This window comes from Eurytemora carolleeae, unplaced genomic scaffold (genome assembly GCF_000591075.1).
Source record: "Eurytemora carolleeae unplaced genomic scaffold, Eaff_2.0 scaffold200, whole genome shotgun sequence".
Taxonomy (NCBI): domain Eukaryota; kingdom Metazoa; phylum Arthropoda; class Copepoda; order Calanoida; family Temoridae; genus Eurytemora; species Eurytemora carolleeae.
This window is the reverse complement of record NW_019396591.1, coordinates 128695-151432: the sequence shown is the minus strand read 5'-3', so window position 1 is coordinate 151432 and position 22738 is coordinate 128695. Positions and strand designations below refer to the sequence as shown.

Here is a 22738-nt window from a genome sequence, read left to right as displayed (position 1 = left end):
TTTCTATCTATCTATCTATCTATCTATCTATCTATCTATCTATCTATCTATCTATCTATCTATCTATCTAAAGGAACGGAGGATGGTTGTCCTCTGCAGTGTTCCAGTATCTGCAGCTAGCGGCGGAACCTCGAGTTCAAAATATTCTCGCCCATTTGTGATTTTCAGTTTTGCATTCTCTACACTAGAATTTGATAACTTTTTTGTTATACGTCATTTTAAAAAAAAATCTAATAATTAAATTTTTAAAAAATTACAAGCTGCCAATATCTTAAAGGAAAATTTGCTGTTTTTTCCCTTTTCCGGCCTTGTTATTGGGGAAATTTGGCGCGCTATAATTGTATTATAATATAATACAATCTATTAATATATAATATACTCTACCCTTTCTACGTATAAAATATAATATAGTATAATTGTTCTTAAGAAAAGAAAAAGATTCCAAATCAAAAATGTTTTCGAAAACTTCATTGCACACTTCATATCAACAAAATATCATTCATATTTTTCATGCAATTAAACCATACAAATTGACAAAGTTATAAAAAAACATTCTTTCGTTCTTACGAATTTCCGTTCATTTTTTTAATAAAGGTTTAATTTCATTCATTACATAATTATTTCAATATGTTACCGAATTTTTCGTCAATTCTTTAAAAAACACCATCGTTCGGTAACGGAAACGAAACTATACTGCACAGTGAGGTATTAGGGGGGGGGGGGGGTTCAGCCTAAATGAGTTTATTCCATAAACCTCTTATTTATGTCAAATAAGGCTTGGCCGTTAGAGAATTGGTTTAGTAAGAATTTCGTCAGAAACCCCGCTTTTTCAATGAAAACTCTCAAAATAGAATTTTTCAATCTGACTAAATCAAGGTTTTTGCGTGCTGCCGACGCCCTTAAATATTTTCTTTGTGGCTGTAAAATCTATTTATATATTTAGATTATCCCGAAACATAAGTGCTTTCTTGTACTTTTGCTATAAAATATATGTTTTCCTCCAAAATAGTTCACTGTAACAAAGACGACATCTAAAATTATTGCGGGTCTGCAGGATCCACTCAAGGATAAATATAACGGGAAATGTATTTATAAATTGAAATTATTATAAATCAATGCAAGCTACAATTAATACAATGTTTGTAAATGAAAAGATTATGAGAATATATAGATATTTTGTCCATTCTCACCATTAAACACAAGATAAATGCATTTTAAGAGGAGTATTGTGACAAAACCCAGTCACCCCCTGACCACCTAAAATACCCCACCATGGGGCGTTGCCCATAGTGTTGGTTTAGACTTTGTCTTATTTTAGATGATCATCTGAAAATGTTTTCCTATCTGAAAATTGGATTTTCTAAAGAAAGAACTTGCGGAATTATGCAATAGAGAAAAGATAAAAAGTATTATAAATTTGCACTATTTTATGTAGATTGTAAACGAATAATATATTTCAGAGGACTGATGATCCAAAAATTAATATTCCTGATCAGATTGTGTAGAAATGAGCAAAGAGCGGAAACCTCACAAATGCAAAGATAAAAGGTAAATGTTAATTTGCGTCATTGTCCTTCTATTCTGCGTCAATATATTATATACTGCCATTTTGCGTCAATACAATTCTACTCTGCGTCAATATATTATATACTGCCATTTTGCGTCTATATTATACTATTCTACGTCCATATACTACCATTTTGCGTCAATATCCTCCTATTCTGCATCAATATACTGCCATTTAGCTTCAATATCCTTCTATTCTGCATCAATATACTGCCATTTTGCTTCAATATCCTTCTATTCTGCATCAATATACTGCCATTTAGCTTCAATATCCTTCTATTCTGCATCAATATACTACCATTTAGCGTCAATATCCTTCTTTTCTGCATCAATATACTACCATTTTGCGTCAATATCCTTCTATTCTGCATCAATATACTGCCATTTAGCTTCAATATCCTTCTATTCTGCATCAATATACTGCCATTTGGCTTCAATATCCTTCTTTTCTGCATCAATATACTGCAATTATGCGTCAATATTATTCTATTCTGAATCAATATACTGCCATTATACGTCAATATCTTTCTATTCTGCATCAATATAATGCCATTATGCGGCAATATCCTTCTATTCTGCATCAATATACTGCCATTATACATCAAAATCCTTCTATTCTGCATCAATATACTGCCATTATACGTCAAAATCCTTCTATTCTGCATCAATATACGGCCATTTAGCTTCTATATCCTTTTACTCTTAATCAATACACTGCCACATTGCTTCAAAATCCTTTTATTCTGCATCAATATACTGCCATTTTGCTTCATTATACTTCTATTCTGCATCAATATACTGCCATTATGCGTCAATATCCTTCTATTTTGCACCAATATACTGCTATTATGCGTCATTATACTTCTATTCTGCATCAATATACTGCCATTTTGCTTCAATATTCTTCTATTCTGCATCAATATACTGCCATTTAGCTTCAATATCCTTCTATTCTGCATCAATATACTGCTATTATGCGTCATTATACTTCTATTCTGCATCAATATACTGCCATTTTGCTTCAATATTCGTCTATTCTGCATCAATATACTGCCATTTAGCTTCAATATCCTTCTATTCTGCATCAATGTACTGCTATTATGCGTCATTATACTTCTATTCTGCATCAATATACTGCCATTTTGCTTCAATATTCTTCTATTCTGCATCAATATACTGCCATTATACGTCAATATCCTTCACCTCTATCTATATCCTTCCATTCTGCTTCTATATCAGTTCTGTAGAAGTCAAGAATCTCTGACGAAATAATTTTTTTCGTGCACACAGAGGTCATTATTATTTTCTTCTTCATTGTTTAGACATTCAAAGAAGATTAGTTTTGAAACCGACCAAAAGGAGGGTATTAATGTTATTACATCAGAGATATCTGTTGTAAAAAGTTCAAAACAAGAACATAAATGTTCCTCAGCAAGTCGACATAGTAAACCAGGTACAGTCTTACAAGCACATCAATTCAAAATAATGATTTTTTTATGATTGTTTAATGTAATTCAGAGACCAAAGTCTAGCATTTAAGATCGGGTTTCAAAATTTTCAGTTCGCTAAATAACTTTTTTTTGCGCTCTTAAGAATGAGAATTTATTTTGAGTTTTAAATCTTTATTAAAACGGTAAATAAAATGTAAGTTATGTGCTCCGAGTCAGAAATTATCGATGGAAATGCAATGGGTTATTTTATGAATATATATAATTAAAAATAGTAAATATCTAACTGGTTTTCAATAGGTAGTCCGTCAGTTAAATCTTCCAGTTCATCAGATCTGATCAGCAGCTCAAAAACTTCTCATCAACCTTCAAATCAATCAGACCAATCTTCTGATCAAACGTATCAATCCTCTGATCAAAAAGAAAAGAAAAATCATCATCATCGTCATCATTGTTCATATCATAAAGGAAAATATTAAGTCATATTTTTCTTATTTTTAATTAATTTTATACCTTTACATTTAATATGTGGATGCTTTTGCTTAACGGGAAAAACTGGCTAGATTTTGTAGCTGAAGTGAGAGTGCAGTACTAGAGAGATTTTAATGATTTGTATTTTACGGTGTATATAATTTAAAGAAGTCTGCGAGCAAATTTATAAAGAACTAGCTGAAGCGCCCAGCGTTGCCCGTGGAAAAACAAAATAAATAAAAAAAATTCATTTTTTTAGCCTATAACACCCCCTTGTTCATCCATGAGTGTCCACAAAAAAATTGAGCCCAATCGGTCCAGCCGTTTAGCCCGCTGTAGACAACATATATATAAACCAATGTCTTGTTTTATTATATAGATAAAGAATGATAATAAAAAATAATTGATTCTATCATAGCTTTCATCAATAATTTATTTGATATATATGTTCTTAAACAGATGTAGTTTGTAGAGTAATTTTTCTCTTGTAAATAAATATGAAACGAGTTTTCAAACAGAAAAAAATATCTTATTGGTATCAAATTAATTCAAACATTGTTCTCTATATTACTGCAGTCTCAGTTCAAACGTTACCAAGCCAGTCTCTCCCTTAAATCTATCTTTGAGGCTGTTTAAAAATTTTGAATGATAAAGTAGGCTTAACCCTATCTCTGCTGGGGTACTTGAAAACCAGGATATGCTGGGGGGGGGGTGTCAATTTGACCCCCCCTCTAAATCCCATGTTTGATGTCAAAATATGACAAATGATACATCATTGGAAAGCTCTTGTGCTGTAGTTTTAGAATCTGCAAAAAAAAATCAGCAAATTTGCAAAAATTGAATTATTTATCGCAAAATCCAGTTATATAGTAAAAATGTTTGCAAAAAAAAAAATGGCCAAATAATGAAAAATTATACATGTTTGAAAAGCCCTTGACCTGCCATTTCAAATATGCAAAATTTTAAATAACCTGATTTTAAATCAAGAAAAACTAAAAATGTGCAAATTTCCTTTGACAGGTTGTTTGCAAAAAAAAAATGCAATTTTTTTCGCAAAACTTGTGCTATTCGTTTCCTTATTTCAGAGGCTTTCCAAAAAGCTAAATTTTTTCAAAATCTGACAAGTGGAAGTGGGTCAAAACAAAGATTTAGTTTGTTACAGGAAAAAGCAGTCATTCAGGCAGTGTGCCTGAGAACTCAGGCAGTTAGTATTAAAGCCCGGTTTAAGGCCTAAAGAGAAGGCTTTGGGTATGTAGGAAAAGTCAGACAATTTCAACAGCCTCAGACCAAAACTTTTTGAGTTATGTAAAAAAAACTCCGGGGGGGGCAAATTGCCCCCCCCCCCCAGCAGGAATCTTTTCAGATATTTCTAATTTGGTTTCTAACCCTCCAACTAAGGTTGTACAGTATAAAAAAATTGCTTACTCTCGATGCGCTCCAATGTCACTAATCCCTACACTCGCCCAAGAATGTAATGCAAGGAAAGTTAATTGCAGTTGCGTATACTCTGCGTACATATTGAAACCAGTTCTCTCTTGGCGGAATTTGTGAACAAGAATAGATTCCTCAGTGTTCGTTTAATATCCGAAGAGATTAAAAGCATGGAATTTTGATAATTCACATAATAGTTTCCTATGACCAGAATATTTCATTGATTATTTATGTGAAAGATGGATCCCATGTCAGGCTTAGACATCCGTCTTGTGTTTACATTACCGCCCAGAGACAGTACACTGCAGTACAAAAGATGCGTAAACCTCTGAAATAACTTTCCTTGCATTAAATCCTTGCACTCGCCTCTACATTCAGTGACGTCATTTTCAGATTTCACTGTCCATTACTTAGGAGAAGTACATTGGAGCGCATTGAGAGAAGCAACCGTAATAAACAACCTTGCATCCATGGCTTTGCTAACTTGGTGCCATGTATTAAAATAGATTCTTAAAATGAGCTCACTATGATAAAAACTTTAGGCCAAGCATTTAAGGGTTATTAAGGAATGCAGTTTTTTACCAGATCAAAATTAAATGTTTATCCCCCGGCCCTTCCCTTCCCCTTTCTCCGTTCAAACTGCCTAAAGTCCATGGGGAGTATAACTTTTCTTGTTTGAAGATAAATAAGAATGGAAAAGTTGTGAAAAGACAGATATTTTAAAGAAAAGAGACAACTCGAGAGATCCCTCTCATCTAGTTCCAGCCCTATCCCTAGGGAGTCTGATTCAAAAACAAGGCAATTGTCTCCCAACTAGATATTGGCATAGTTTTTGTGAACAAACGAAATTTTTGAGAACGTACAAAAAATTCGTCGTTCAGAAAAAAACGAACGTTTTAGATAGTTCAGAGAAATGAAAAAAACTAATGTTTTAAAAATGAATAATTTGAAATCGTTCAAATACTAAAAAAATGGTGTTTTTCCGGGTTTTTATATAAATAAATTGTTCAAAGATTTTGAAAAAACTAACTTTTATACTTAAAGAACGATTTTTTTCAAAAAAAAACACATTTTTGGAAAAAAATGAAGTTTTTTATTGATTGAAACATTTTATTGAAAAAAGAGATTTATGAAATTTTACTGAACGATCATTCAGTGAGAAAAAGAACGAAATAAAAAGAAATTGAATGATAATTTTGAAAATGAACGAATTCATTATTTGACGATAAAAACTTTCTTAATAAAAAAATTCCAACAATTTTACTCTAACCAATTTTGACCAACACAATCGTTTTTGCTTGAAACCTATGGTCTTTTTTCCGTTTTCAGTTTTCGAAAAATTAAAATAAAAACTTTCGTTTTGACTATTCATTTGTTCTGAAAATAAAGTTTCAATTGAAAATCCAAAACGAAGCGAAAAATTATGCATATTCTAATCTGGATGGCAAACATTCTCAAGTCACTTTTACAGAGAATTCCATCCTGAATCCTGATTCAGCCACAGGTTTAAGGGTGCGGTGTAACTTTAATATGGAAGCTTACTTAGAAGTACGTTTTCAACCCTTTTAAATAATATTTGCATGTTTTGGACTACACTTGTTCACATTTGTACTTCACATGCAAATTCCGTTCCTCTTTTTTTCCTATTTAAATTCAACCCGATTAATATCCTCATACAGGCTCATTTTTATGGATGTTTCCGAGTAACTGTTGATTTTTGAAAATGTTAATGAACAATTCTATCATTATTACAAAACTATATGGTTTAATGAGACATGAATATGCTAGGCTGAAAGACTGTACCCCGACGAAAGATTCTAAATCTGAAATTATGATGAAAAAGAAGAGTCCGAGAAGTTCAAGTAAAGCAAGAGCTGAAACCAATTCAAGGAATACAAATTCAATTGTTAGGTTGAAATAATTATTCACACTACTTTACAGGGAAGTTAAGGATATTTTACTTTACTAAGGGATCTCAGCAAGGGATGTTTTTTGGCAAAACCGGGTTTAGGAAACCCGTGGTGAAGTAAAATTTTTAATTTCCCAAAAAAGTAGTTGTACACATTTTTTACATCTTTTGAGATTAAAATGCGTGAATTTTTTCACAAAAACTTCGCAGAGCGGGTGATTATTTTACTTAGTTATCCCAAGGGATTCGTTCAGTATCTTAACCTCACTCTGTTGGGGGAATCATAGGTCGGTAATGCTGGTCAAAAGATGGTAAATTTTTTTCCCGCTGTTTGACTAATACCGTTACAATTATAATTGCCCCAACAGCTGTATGTTAAGTTACTTAAAGGATCCTTTGGACATCTAAGTAAAAATTACATCCCGTTCTACAGAGTTTTTGTCAAGAAAAAAACACTTTACATTTTTATCTTTGCAATTCTAATTCATTATCTGTATTAATAATATTATTATCTTAACTATTTGTATGTTGACCCAGCCGGGCTAGCCCGGTCAGTTCATTTTTACCTGTTTATAAATAAAGTAGTTGAATATCANGATGTGAAGTATATTCTACCATGATGTGCAATTCTAATTTATTATCTGTATTCATAATATTATTATCTTAACTATTTTGTATGTTGACCCAGCCGGGCTAGCCCGGTCAGTTCATTTTACCTGTTTATAAATAAAGTAGTTGAATATCATTTGTTGATTAGAACGGACGTATACAGAGCCTTGAGTTTTGGCTAGAGATTTAGTTAAATGGGATCTCATTAGACTTTGAGTTAAGTAATCGTTATAGAAGTAGCGTCTAGATTTGTTACATATATAAATGCTTTTGTTTCTTTAAACTGTTTATTTTCATGTGCGGTTTCTCTCCGAAAGTTGCTTGCGCCTTTCTTGTTTATAAGAAGCAAAGGAGAAACTTACAGAAATAAACACTTTAAGGTTTCATTTATACCGTTGTAAATTGGGCATTGTCATCTTTGCATGTAGGGTTACTTGTCTAGAATTCCATATTTACTTTGGTGGATTTGTTTCTGATTCAGATCCCCTCTACGTGAACCAGCTCTTCATGTAAATAAGGTAATTATATAAAGTTATATTATAATATAATACTATATATATTATATAAGGTAATTATATAAAATTATATTATAATATAATATTATATATACTATATAAGGTAATTATATAACTTTTCCAATTCAACTCGCAAACTCTGCTGCAAACAAAAAGAAAATAGGATTTTGTCATATTTGCCGAACACGTTTATTTAAATACTTTTAAACAAACAGATTTAAAAAATAATCTTAGTTTACCCGAATTTCATGGAAATCCGTGAGCTTGGTTTTGTTTTGTTTGCTCTGCTCTGCAGATATTTTTGTATTTAAAGAACATTTATAATTTATGGGAGAAAACTCAAGTACAGAATTAATGTAAATAGAATTCTGAAATCCTAATACCATTTTATCCCATTCTTACAATAGTGTAAACTATTGTGTAAAATGGCGCTAATTTACAACACTTGATCTCGATATTCATTGTGGAATTTTTTAAGATGTAAGGTTATATATTTTAATTATCCCTGCAGGCTGGAATTACCATAAATGGTATATCCAAGAAGAGTCAAATTAATCCGTGTGTCTGTATAGGATGCAGATCAATGCTTTTACAACACACAAGTTATGACTTCTATGTTTTTCAGTTAAAAACCTGAAGAGTTAAAACCACATTAAGATTCAGATATTTATACAAACTATGCATTAATTTTAAATTTAAATTTTTCTAATTTCTATTGTATTAATTTTTGTCCTTCAATTTAAAGTTTTTGTTACTAAAAGAATCCAATTAAGAGTAGCATCAAATGTAAATATTGAAATACACAAATAGTTGCTTTGAACCGTATTAAAAATTGAGTTAAAAACCTAAAGAGTGGTAGAATAGTAGATTTAAAAACCTAAAGAGTTGTAGAATAGTAGAGTTATAAACCTAAAGAGTGGTAGAATAGTAGAGTTAAAAACCTAAAAAGTGGTAGGAATAGTAGAGTTAAAAACCTAAAGAGTGGTAGAATAGTAGAAACCTAAAGAGTGGTAGAATAGTAGAGTTAAAAACCTAAAGAGTGGTAGAATAGTAGAAAGTGGATTTACCCAATCAGTTATTGAGTGGCATGTCCGATTCACAATTGTATCTTTTCAAATTTTTTATCAAGAACATGACTGACATCTTTTCTCCATGTTTTAAAATTTGAAAATTATTCTAATCAGGGTTTTTTTCTTTAAAAGCGACTTGTGCATCCATGCTGTAGAAATAAAATGGAAAAAACTGTCCAAAGGAAACACTTTTTAACAACTGTCCTTCCTTCAAACCAAAAAAAATTTTTTTTTAAAAATAATATACTAGGAAGACATCTTTTATACTTTAAGTTATGGCTTAAAAAAGTACAATTAACATGAGACACAGCCTTGATTTTTTATGAATACAGATCCACTTAACTTAGAGATTAAAGAAGTTACTATCAAAACGTGTTAGCAACAATAAATATTGCTTGATATAATGTCGACTGCCTATTCCACAGTTTTCTGGTTCTCAATGTAATGTTTTTTAAAAATAAATTAAATTGTTTCAATTTTTTTAAAGATTGGGTTAACGGAAGATAAGTCTGCCACTGTTGGTTCAACTCACGAATCCGGCTCATGTTATCCCCAATCCTCTACCTTATCCTCTCATAGGTAGGTTTATTTATCACGAATTATTATTATTATTATTATTATTATTATTATTATTATTATTATTATTATTATTATTATTATTATTATTATTATTTGAAAGAAAAAAAGGTTCGCGGATTTTTTTTTTGGGCCATTGATGTACCAAAAAATACAAATATTAAAAAAAATATTAAAAAAACACCATACAGAAAAGTTGCACAAAAAAGTTACACTTTTGCACCAGGGCGCCGCAAATCACACTTTTTTTTTGACTCATCCTGTATCTGTAAATTATCTGTAAGCTATCTGTAAGCTATCTGTATACTATCTGTATACTATCTGTAAACTATTTGTATACTATCTGTAAACTATCTATAAACTATCTGTAAAATATCTGTAATCTATCTGTAAATTATCAATAAATTATCTGTAAACAATCTGTTACAGTGAAACTCAATTCTAAAATTTAATTCTAAGAACATGTTTTTATTGGAGGTCGTCTTCGTTAGCTTACTGGCACTGCAAGTTTTGACCTATTTGTACTCTTTTTCAGAATTTTGTTATTTCATTAGATTAAAAACTATAACTAAAGTAAATAGTGATTAGGACTCCGTCCTTCAGGTGGACAGAACCGGTTTGAACTTAATTTACATCCTTATTAACGCTGACTATTTACTGTAACTTTCCTAAAATGATCAATCTCAATGAGTCTCATGGAGTGAAAAATAATAAAAAAACAATTAAAATAAAATATTATTGGAAAAAGTCAAAAATTAAAATTGAAAAAACTTTAAAAATTTAAGAATGAGCAAGTGCTTATCCATTAAACCCAAATAAATGATCCTGCTTAGATAGATTAGATAGTTGTGAATGAGTTTAAGGCCAGAGCCCGTTCTCTCTCTGAAAATGTATGAACAGTGGTCGTTCTGTGGAGGACGATAGTATCGCCGCCAGATGGATTGTGTTAAATTCTTATCGGATAGATAGATAATTCATACGACCACAGTACGACCATAATTAAGAGACGTCATGTGGTCGATCACTGTAATGTTGGAAGAAATAATAATATAATAATAATAATAATTTGGAGTGGTTTATAAGTTTAATTGAAAAAAGCGCCTTAGTTAGGCAATATGCTTCCAATTGTTACAGCTATAGTCTATTAATATGTAGAAAACAATCAAAAAACTATTTCTTTTATAACACTTTTTCATTGGAGGTCGTCCTATCAAGCTAACTGGCACTTCAATTTTTGAGATAAATGTACTCTTTAACTAAGATCTTTGCGCCATTTAGCATAAGAAAACGACTTCTAATCAAGAGATGTTTCTAGTCTTAGAACTTTTTTTTACATAATCGCAATTTATTGCGAATTCGTTTCCCCATTTTAGTTTAAATTGTTTATTGTAAATATCCCTGGTAATTGCTACTGTCCATAATACATATTGTAGTATTATATAAAAATATAAACTATTTTAAGGCTTGTATTCCGTAAACACTAAACCAAGGAGAATTGAATAGAAGGAGGGGGCGATAGGGTTTCCGTACACTTTGCTGTGACGTTTTTGGACTGCTGAAGAACTAGTTTTTGCGTAACAACAATAACAAAGGCAGCCGATCTAATGTAAACAAACATGAGTTAGTTTACGGTGAATCTTCATCTAACGCCAGAGGTGCGCCAGATGTCTGTTTATCATTTGTGTTATTGTTTACAATCTTTTTTATTGTTGTTTCGAAAAAACTAGTTCTTCAGCAGTCGAAAAACGTCACAGCAAAGTGTACGGAAACCCTATCGCCCCCACCTTCTATTCAATTCTCCTTGCTAAACAGTTCATAATGTCTTCAGAAGTATTCTTTAACCCTTAACAGGCTAGGATGCCTCAAGGGTATAATGCAAGGAAAGTTAACTGCAGTTGCGTAACTCTACGTACATATTGAAACCAGTTCTCTCTGGGCGGAATTTGTAAACAAGAATATAAATTGATTTTTTTATGTGAAAGATGGATCCCATGTCAGGCTTCGACATCCGTCTTGTGTTTACATTACCGCCCAGAGACAGTACACTGCAGTACAAAAGATGCCTACACCTTTGACATAACTTTCCTTGCATTATAACCTTGGGAGGCCCCCACTTTGATCTAATATTTACAATTTTGAAAAGTCTTTGACAACTGAATATCAATTGTATGTGTCACATATTATTATTAATATAAGCTACACAATTTTGGACTTTTCACATTTATCCAGTCTTCATTGCCATTTTTAAAAAAAACTTCCCTAGCACCCAAACCTCAAAAGATTGCGGTCTAATATTTTAAAATGAGCTGCATCTTGATATACTGGGCTATTTATATGTATTGCAACTCTATACATTTACTAAAAGGCTGTTTTCTAGTTACGCCCCCCCCCCCCAGCTCTGAGCAAGGATCTACAACCCCCAGCCTTTCTAGGGTTAAAATCTAAATTATTCTAGGACCGGTAAACAGCCAATATATGGAGAGAGGGGATGCTTTAGTTCAGGAGGCGGAACAGAATCTCAGGTAAAGAGAAAATAGAAAAGAAAAAGAAAAAAATTTAAAAAAAGAATAAAAAATAAATTCTTGCAAGTTTAACATTAGCTAAACCATTTAGTAAGCAGAAAATGACTAATGAGCAACAAAATTCTACAGTAAAATTATTCAGCACATCGTTTTTCTTCTAGTATTAAATCATGAGGTGTGTGGGATGCTTGTTAATCTTTATTCAATAAACTGTGGCAGATAACAAAGATTCGAATTCTAAACTGTATCATTCCGTTGAATTGTACAGTTTAGAATTGGGATAAAAATTCATCAGATCAAGTGTCCACTGTGGATTTCGAGATAAAGCACAAAAGTTTTTAGCTCTGTTGACATTTCTGCATTTTCTTAAACCTGCGAACTTACATCTGACTGTAATAAAACTACAGAAGTTAGTTTTATTGTAAACAACAATAATTTGTAAACATTGATTACTCATGCTTGACACTGCTGTCTTGAATGAATACACACAATTTAAAAACCGAATATCCTTGTTATTTATACCATACAAGGCTTTTAGGGCGCTTCGCGCCCATCTTCTATTTCATTTGTGAACATGTACATGTACATTGTAAAACAAAAACTAAAAAAGTTTCGCGGATTTAAAAAAAAGGCATTTTGTGAATTTTAAAAATTTTCAAAAATCAAACTTTGTTAGAGGCACATTATTGAAAATTCGATCATCCATATATATATTTACCTTTCCTGAGGTCACACAAGGTTGCGAACACATCCATATACCTTTCCTGGGGTCACACAAGGTTGCAAACACATCCATATACCTTTCCTGAGGTCACACAAGGTTGCAAACACATCCATATACCTTTCCTGAGGTCACACAAGGTTGCAAACACATCCATATACCTTTCCTGAGGTCACACAAGGTTGCAAACACATCCATATACCTTTCCTGAGGTCACACAAGGTTGAAAACACATCCATATTCCTTTCCTGAGGTCACACAAGGTTGCAAACGCATCCATATACCTTTCCTGAGGTCACACAAGGTTGCAAACACATCCATATACCTTTCTGAGGTCACACAAGGTTGCAAACAAATCCATATACCTTTCCTGGGGTCACACAAGGTTGCAAACACATTTTTGACCAAATAGTTTTTTGTTTTTGTATTGTTTGATACTGTACAAAGAGTAGATTCCAGGGGCGGATACAGGGGGGGAGGCTGGGGGACATTCGCCCCCCCCTGACAGATTCAGGGAGTGGCGTAGCCCCCCCTGAATTTTTTGTTCCTTTTTTCAGAATAGCTTCTCAATAGCAGAGAATTGAATAGAAGGAGGGGGCGATAGGGTTTCCGTACACTTTGCTGTGACGTTTTTGGACTGCTGAAGAACTAGTTTTTTCAGTTATTGAGTGGCATGTCCGATTCACAATTGTATCTTTTCAAATTTTTTATCAAGAACATGACTGACATCTTTTCTCCATGTTTTAAAATTTTGTATATATAAAATAAATGAACAGATGAGAGCTCTCATAATTAGATAATTATTTAGAATGCACCAATTTATGTCTTATATTGTGTGTTGGTGCAAACCATTATCTTGATAAGAAACAGATATATACATTTAGTAAGTTGCCTAGTATAGGGTTCACCCGTTAACATGGAAAATTAAGTTTAGACTTTTCATCCTAGTCTTTGAATTGTATTCGTATAGGCCATTATTAAAACAATTATGACTATTCTTTCGTTTTAAACACTACATTCGGTTCTATCGATACAAAAGCTATACCACAATATAATCTAAAACAGTGTGGCATAGCTTTTCGTTTCAACATGTTTAGACACCACATCATTGTGGCAGGCTTTTCATCGAACAATGTATGCATGACTATTGATCTCTAATATTATATTTTCAAACGTCTTATGTTTGATTTTTTTTTCTTCAAAATTGACGAAAATTTACTTCTTCGGATTTCAGTACAATGTTTATGCCCGCTATAGATTTACAAATAATTTTTTAACTGAGATAAGTTTGTTTATTGAAAAGCTAGCATAAAAAAATGTCTAGGGCCCAAAAGTTGTCGGTGCAGTTCCCCTCTAAATTTTAAAGAACTATTTAAATACCCTTTGTAATCAAGCTTTTAAGGAACATTCCTCTTTGCCTATATTAGTTACTAAAGCAAGAACAAGTTTGAGAAACAGAGTTATTTATACAAAGATGCCAAGAACAGAAGTTGTGTAAAAATGCCGCAAACAAAACAAAACAATTGTTTCAGCAAGTCACTGTTTCGATCTGGAAATGAACGCGCGGCATTGGAGTGCTATCAGCGCGCTACAGCGCAGTACAAAATGGCGGGGGACTGGGGCAAGGCTGCTAGTATTATGGAAATAATGGCAAAAATTATCAAAAACCAAGGTTATATTTAGAATATTTTTTTATATTTATACTTTTTTTGAAAATGTTCAATCCATAAAATTAATATAAATTGTATGCGACGCGTAAGATATTACATTATAAGAAATGTCAAATTTTCATTTCACAAAATTTGTGGGAGCACCGGAGCGGAGTGAGAGTCAAATTAGAATTTGTTGGAGCACCGGAGCCGAATTAGAATTTGTTGGAGCACCGGAGCCGTATTAGAATTTGTTGGAGCACCAGAGCCGAATTATAATTTGTTGGAGCACGGGAGCCGAATTATAATTTGTTGGAGCACCGGAGCCGAATTATAATTGTTGGAGCACTGGAGCCGAATTATAATTTGTTGGAGAACCAGAGCCGAATTATAATTTGTTGGAGCACCGGAGCCGAATTATAATTGTTGGAGCACTGGAGCCGACGAATTAGAATTTCGTTTTTGTTTAATGAAAATTCGACATTTCTTAGAGTGAAGTTTCAAGCAAGATGTTAGCATCGATGACACAGATCTTAATAAATTATACATACACAGGATCCGACTATAGAGACGACTGTAGGGAATTATTCTGTCTGTTTCACGTAACTGTAAAATTGTTTCTTTCATTACAAAATCTTTAAGTAAGCAAATAAAAGACTAGTTAAAGGCAGAAAACTATATTTAATCTTAGGATCGTCATATCTTTTAAAGTCGTCTTTACAGTCTCATCTTTTGTGGGTAACTCTGTATTAGGGGATCATTCATTTGTTGTACTGTTCCGTTTTGCCTTCTTTACTCAGAGGCCGAAATTTAAAAGAGTATCGTTGAACAAAACTCCCGAGTTTCCTTTTTGGGGTCTTTACATTTTTGTAGATTTTGATTTAAGAGATTCTAAAAAAATGGAGAATATAAAAAAACTGAAGAAATAATATGTCATTACAAAAATATTGATAATCACAAAAGTGCCTAACCCCATTCGTGAAACCCGGGTTTTAAAACTGGTTTTACTAACAATACTCTGTCTTAAGTTTTAGGCTCTGTATGTAATGTATACTGTACAACCTGTTTGGCCAAGATTGAGAAGTGACTAATGAGACACTCATTGCAAGGCCCCGAAAGCGCTAAATTTTGACCTAAAAAAAATGAAATCTCTGACATTCTTAACATGAACAAAGTGTACCATTGTGACGTGAACTTTATACTTGATAAAGAAATGGTGTTTGAAATCACGACAAAATCTTTATAAAAATCTTTTTTTTAAAAGGAGATATATTTGGTGCTGCTAAACTACATGGAGAAGCAGGAACTTGTTTCCGAAAAATATCTGCTCCAATGGCTGTAGAAGCATACCTACGGTAATCATTTCTGGACGTTTCTCTTCACCTTGTCTTGGCTTTGAACCATAGATAAGAGCTAGTATACAGAGATTGATTGAAACCTGTTATTTGCGATATTTTCCACAGCATGTTCTATTGTGTACAAATACTGTACACGACCAATCAGCAAACATTCAGGAATATTTAAGGATCCTTTGGATACGAAACACAAACTCTTCAAAGATAGACTACATTCATAAATGTTATGTTTAAAATTGGAGTATTTCATTAAAAGTTGTAAAAATTAACCCCTGAATGGGTATTATATGCAACAAGTGGACATGAGATGGCACTCTACAAACCCATTGTAAAAATGTAGCATGTCGTGTTGGGTCAACTATTGGCCTACGTTGCCCACCCTGTGAAAGAGATAAGCAGTCTGTGTAGTCTGTGCTTTGAACTTGTCTGCGCCGTGTTCTTGAAAATGTTCTCGACGATTGCCAAATATTCATGTTTTTTGAACACACTGTATGAACTTACCTTCCTGTCGTAATTTTAAATACATTTTGAATCAGTATTTCCAGTGTTTTTTATACACATCCGGCATACTGGAAAAAAATAATTTCCTCTGCTATATAAGGGCGACATATTTTTCAATTTTGAAGAAATATAACTAAAGATATTTTTAGCCATCATCAGATTTGGATAACTCTAGTTAGTAAGCACATTGTAAATTTTGGCAGACTTGACATAATATAAGAAAGTGTAACAAAATGAACACATCTTTCATATGCAATATGACTGTTAAGAATAATTTTAAAAAGTAAAATGAGTATTCTTCATTTAAATTAGCAAGATTTATAAAAGGCATGTAGCAAACGTCTTCTGTAAAGGGATGAGATGAGGTGTGGGGGGGGGATAATATTATGGTTGGGAGAACCAGTTAAGATGTCCAGGCATAGCTGGGTACCCACAGTAGTTTTATGATCAAATATTTATTATTTATTGTCTGTATAGAAGTGCTGAATTGTATGTGGAACTTGGTAAATATGGAATCCCTGCCAAACATCATGAATCAATTGCACTCATTTATTCTAAGGTAAAGAAAAAAGGGGTCATTTGGTGACTGGCCTGAGGTCCCATAGTAACTATTTATAACACTGTTATTTTGGTTCGCAGTGTTTTTGGGCAGACATTTTCTCTTTATCGAGAAGGTGCAAGCCTTTTTAGATTTAAGTTTGTTCCGAACTTTAGCGAAGGACAAAATATAATCTAAAAAGGGAAGAACCTTCTAGATATAGAGAAAATTTAAGTTCAAAAACTTTTTAGCACGTCGTGCCAAAATAAAAGTGTTATAGGTAATTTTATGAAATGTTTGTATACTTTTCTTATTTCAATGGCTATTTCTAGATCAAATGACCTTTGAAACAAAGAAGAAGTTAAAAAATCAAGTTGATTTCAATTTTATTTTCATTTTAATTGAAAAAAAAATATTTTGGAAATATCCTAAATTTTTTGGAGAAAATCCGGGAACCAATAAAAACTTTATAGCACACGTAATGTATAGAATGTACAGCTAATTTAACATTATAATATGATGATTACTCTATAGCACGTTTATAATGAAATTCACGATGAAGTGAGTAATAATGATGAAGTACACGATAGTTTTATAAAATATGATTATGAGTTATACTCAATTTGACCAGTTCGGCTGGTTGACGTTTTTTGTATACACAGAAACTAATCTACAGTTGCAGTTATAGGCTTTCTGGGTGCTTCGTTCATCAACTCTTCTAGTGGCAACTTTAGCTGTTAACAGTTGCTCTTCAAGCTACCGTTTTCTTTGTAAACAGATGCTCTTCAAGCTACCGTTTTCTTTGTAAACAGTTGCTCTTCAAGCTACCGTTTTCTTTGTAAACAGATGCTCTTCAAGCTACCGTTTTCTTTGTAAACAGTTGCTCTTCAAGCTACCGTTTTCTTTGTAAATCTCATATTTCGTGGATTGTTTAGTTAAAATTTCAAAAGTAATGAATGTCGACAATATTTTCTGTGCTAAATCTTTCGTTTTTAACCAGCGACCACTTTTTGACAACTATTGACAACTATTGACAACACAATAATCTCACTTCCAGTGATAACCGGAAAACTATGGAATAGGAAGACGACCTTTAGTCTTTATTTATGACTTTAAATAGGATCCAACGATCATGAGAAACATCTATTGTGTAAAGAGATCTATCTACTTCATAAATGGCTTTCAAAGTTCTTGTAAATTGATTTGCCTTGTATAACAACATCAAATACACTTATGTTTTGATTTATTTTTGTTTTCCTATTCCACAGTTTTATAGTACTCACTGTAGTTTCTGTGTAATACTAGGTGGTGCAAAGTGCCAGAAATTGTATCTTTATATCTTCTATTCCAGGATATTTATCCTCCTGATTATAAAGCTGTTATCCATCATCTTAGCATGGCGGCAAATTTCTACGCCAGCGATAATAGAACTGCCGCCAGGTAGGAAACTGTTATAGTCAATGTAGTTGGTCGCGTTTGGCTTTTTTTTCATTGCGTTTATTCATCGTTCGTGAACGATCCATTTCCTTCTTTTTTGAATTGCACAAAAAATTGATTTCGTTCCTTCTAGAAAATATCATTCAATAAAATCGTTAGATATTTTAGGTATAAATCTAGTGTTAAATATTTTAGGAATAAATCTAGTTTTAAATATTTTAGAAATAAATCTAGTGTTAAATATTTTAGGAATATATCTAGTGTTAAATATTTTAGGAATAAATCTAGTGTTAAATATTTTAGGAATAAATCTAGTGTTAAATATTTTAGGAATAAATCTAGTGTTAAATATTTTAGGAATAAGTCTAGTGTTAAATATTTTAGAAATAAATCTAGTGTTAAATATTTAGGAATAAATCTAGTGTTAAATATTTTAGGAATTGAATAGCGCTTAGGCTGTTTAGTTTACCCTGAAATTACCCAAAAAAGTGAACGGTCCCTTTAATCCCAGATTCCAAACCTTTCAAATCAAATAAATATTTGTCCTAAAGGCGCTTTGCGCCCCTCTTTTCTCGCAAAATATTTAGCTCTTAAAATAATCTCACTTAACATAACCGGAAAACTATGGAATAGGAAGACGACCTTTAGTCTTTATTTATGACTTTAAATAGTCTAATGATCTATTGTGTAAACAGATCTATTTTATTTCATAAATGACTTTAAAAGTTCTTAGTTAATTGATTTGCCTTGTAACCATCAAATTCACTTTTATGATTTATTTTTGTTTTCCTATTCCACAGTTTTATGGTGCTCACTGTAGTTTCTGTGTAATACTAGGTGGTGCAAAGCGCCAGAAATTGTATCTTTATATCTTCTATTCCAGGATATTTATCCTCCTGATTATAAAGCTGTTATCCATCATCTTAGCATGGCGGCAAATTTCTACGCCAGCGATAATAGAACTGCCGCCAGGTAGGAAACTGTTATAGTCAATATAGTTGATCGCGTTTGGCTTTTTTTCATTGCGTTTATTCATCGTTCGTGAACGATCCATTTCCTTCTTTTTTGAATTGCACAAAAAATTGATTTCGTTCCTTCTCGAAAATATCATTCAATAAAATCGTTAGTGTTAAATATTTTAGGAATATATCTAGGTTAAATATTTTAGGAATATATCTAGTGTTAAATATTTTAGGAATAAATCTAGTGTTAAATATTTAGGAATAAATCTAGTGTTAAATATTTTATGAATAAATCTAGTGTTAAATATTTTAGGAATAAATCTAGTTTTAAATATTTTAGGAATATATCTAGTGTTAAATATTTTAGGAATAAATCTAGTGTTAAATGTTTTAGGAATAAATCTAGTGTTAAATATTTTAGGAATAAATCTAGGTTAAATATTTTAGGAATAAATCTAGGAAATATTTTAGGAATAAATCTAGTGTTAAATATTTTAGGAATAAATCTAGTGTTAAATATTCTAGGAATAAATGTAGAATTGAGATGGCTCGACTGTTTGCTCTCACTGACAGGTATTATAATATTTCATTATAAAATATTATGGTTTAATAATTTTTATTCATTTACATTTTACAACAACTTTACAAGGAAGTTAGGGTAAATCTACTAATTAACAAGGGTTCCCAAGGCCAATTTTTCCTACAAAACATCCAGACAGCAGTAAGGGATGTTTTCAGGCAAAATTGGTCGAGGGAAACCCGTGGTTAAGTAAAATTTTAATTTCCCAAAAAGGTGCATAGATTGGTACACAATTTTATTGTCTTTTGAGTTTGAGTCATTAAAACCTACCTCTGTTGTGGGAATCATAGGTTGGTAATGTTGGTAACAAGGCGGTTTAATCTTTATTTCTACTAGTGGATGGAATTTGCTGATTATTTACAAAACGGTTTTAATCATAGTTGTCTTAAAAATGTTAAACTTACAATAGTGGAAATAAGATTTAATCTTATGTCTCACACAGATCCAGACTGGGTCGCAACGCCTAATCCTTTGATTTTACCTTAAAAACTCGATTATACTTTTGCAGCCCTTTTAATGTGCAATATAAAACTGTAAATCATTTGTTTTTTTGCTTTAGTTTTAAGAAAGTAGCCGGCAAAGTTCTTAAAAGTTTTTGACCGTTCGTCGTTTTATCGTTTGTCGTTTGATCCTGTGTCGTTTGACCCTGTGTCGTTTGATCCTGTGTCATTTGACCCTGTGTCGTTTGATGTTGTGTCCTTTGACCTGTCGTTTTACCCTATGTCGTTTGATCCTATGGCATTTGACCCTATGTCGGTGAATCGAAATTTAAAACGTTTTTATTATTCTCAATAACTATAAAATGGGCCTTCACTGTCTTCTTGTGGCCCTTATAATAATGNAATAAAATTTAATATTATCTACTCATCATCGTTTATATCTCTGAAATATGTTTAAGAACTGTTTTAAACCTTTTTGACCAACCTCGCAACCTTTCAATCCTGCAGTGTTCCTTAGCACAATTAAGTAAGATAACATTCCGGGCTCTGCTTAGCTTTCTATTCATGCAGTTTTATTTTAAAAGTCCTGACCTCTTATTTAAAATTGAATTTAGATTTGAGGAAGCTGTGACAATTTATGAAGATCTGGGTTTTCAATCCCTGGAGTCTAGATTGTTAAAATATAGTGCAGACGAATATCTTTTCAGGGCAGCACTTTGCCATCTAGCAGTTGACAGGTTAGTTACAAATAGAGCTGGGTGTGTTTCTACTTTTTAAAAAATTATTCGATCCGTTCTGTTCCGTTTGGTCCCTTGAAAGAATGATCATTTCAAGGAATTAAGCCCAGACCTAGGTGCAGACATGGACAGTTCTCTCACCAATTTTTTTTCCAAACTTAGCAAATCGTTGAAGGAAAAAGTGGAGTTGTAAACTTTCAGATACAGCCTGGCCCAATTAAAAATGGGTCTTCAAAAGTAGACTTTACCTGTACTTCCAGTAAAAATCAAGTTTCATAGTAAAGATTTGAACACCAAGTCTTCACCCGAACTAGGCTTAAAATAGGATTCAAAAAGTCATGTTTGTTGTAAATAGATTGATGTGCGGTCTCAAAATATCATTGTACATATAAGATAATGAAAATGACTTTCGATTTTACTTTTTGATTTCTACTAAACTTTCGATCAGCATGGATAGTGGATACACATAAACATTGAAAAAAAAGATAATTAACATTTTCTCTTTGTTTACTTGTAAACTTGTTATTTGAAAAAGCTTGTCAGAAATCAAAATTTAAATAGTAAAATCTTCTTCATTATATTGATAGAAGCGCTGACCACTGCGTGTACATAAACTATGTTTTTGTGTACTAATTTTTGAGCTGTATACCGAAAACTACACAAATGGCTTATTTTCTCATAATTTTTTTTTCTGACATTTTTTTTATCCTGAAATTTTAGGAGAAAAATTGTATTGCAATTTTAAAAATTGGAGAAATGTTTATGGACAATACAAATCCAAACATTTAAAAGAACGAGGCTTGAAAAAAATGTAGAAGAAAATAGCCGAAACACATTAAATGGTCTTTTTTCTAGTAATTGCGTTTTTGCCTTCTCAAGGCCACCAAGGCAGTAGTTTTCAGAGCCCGCGATTTAAAAAAGTTGGGCAAATGCGCCTCGGGTCTAAGCTGTCGTTGGACCTAATTATCGGCTTGAGCTTTTAGATTCAAGCTGCATCTTATTTTCCACCGAGTTGAATTCAAAAAACCGGTTTAATATTCTATTTGGCGGATTTTCATGGTAGGAATTGGAAAGGTCGGTTTTATTTTCATAAACCTCCTTAAGTCGAGCCGAAGATCTTGCAGCTGTCAATCACGTGACACAAGCTGTAGTTAAAGTTGGGTCGAAGATTGGGTCTTAAAGTCGGGTTTAAGGAAGTACGACTCGAGCCGAAGCTTTTAAATCGCGGGCTCAGGATTAATAAAAACTTAGTAAGAATAATAAAATCTTTGGTTTAACAAAAGAGTAATTGTTCATAATTTTATTTTTCAGTTTGAACTGTTCAATTGCGACCAAGAGATATATTGATTATTATCCTGCTTTTCAACTTTCAAGAGAATTCAAATTCATTCAGGTAAAAGCAAGGTTGATTATTGAGGTTAGATAATCTGGCCGGGGGAGGATTATATCTCCGCTTTAACTGCTCCCATTTTCCGTACATTGGAGCGCATCCAGAGTATCTAATCTTAATAAACAACCTAGGTCAAAATATGGACAATTTTTTCGACAATAATATATCAACACAGAGACAAATATTAACAATCTTACAACAGGATGTCTGAAAAATAGACAAATATTAACAATCTTACAGCAGGATGTCTAAAAAATAGAAAAATATTAAAATCTTACAGCAGGATGTCTAAAAAATAGAAAAATATTAAA

At 32.3% G+C, this 22738-nt stretch overlaps 1 protein-coding gene across 1 annotated transcript; it reads left to right on the top strand.

The window, feature by feature from the left end:
* Nucleotides 1-1458: 1458 nt before the first annotated feature.
* On the top strand, nt 1459-22463 carry LOC111706014 (uncharacterized). The gene is made up of 16 exons (XM_023478749.1): nt 1459-1548; nt 2889-3019; nt 3315-3482; nt 5642-5714; nt 6705-6806; nt 7916-7952; nt 9507-9598; nt 11058-11068; nt 12051-12117; nt 14371-14510; nt 15752-15842; nt 16821-16902; nt 18233-18321; nt 19806-19853; nt 20915-21037; nt 22349-22463. The coding sequence occupies exons 1-16, from the start codon at nt 1508-1510 to the stop codon at nt 22461-22463; spliced, it is 1410 nt and encodes a 469-aa protein (XP_023334517.1). The 5' UTR covers nt 1459-1507.
* The last annotated feature ends 275 nt before the right edge of the window (nt 22464-22738 follow it).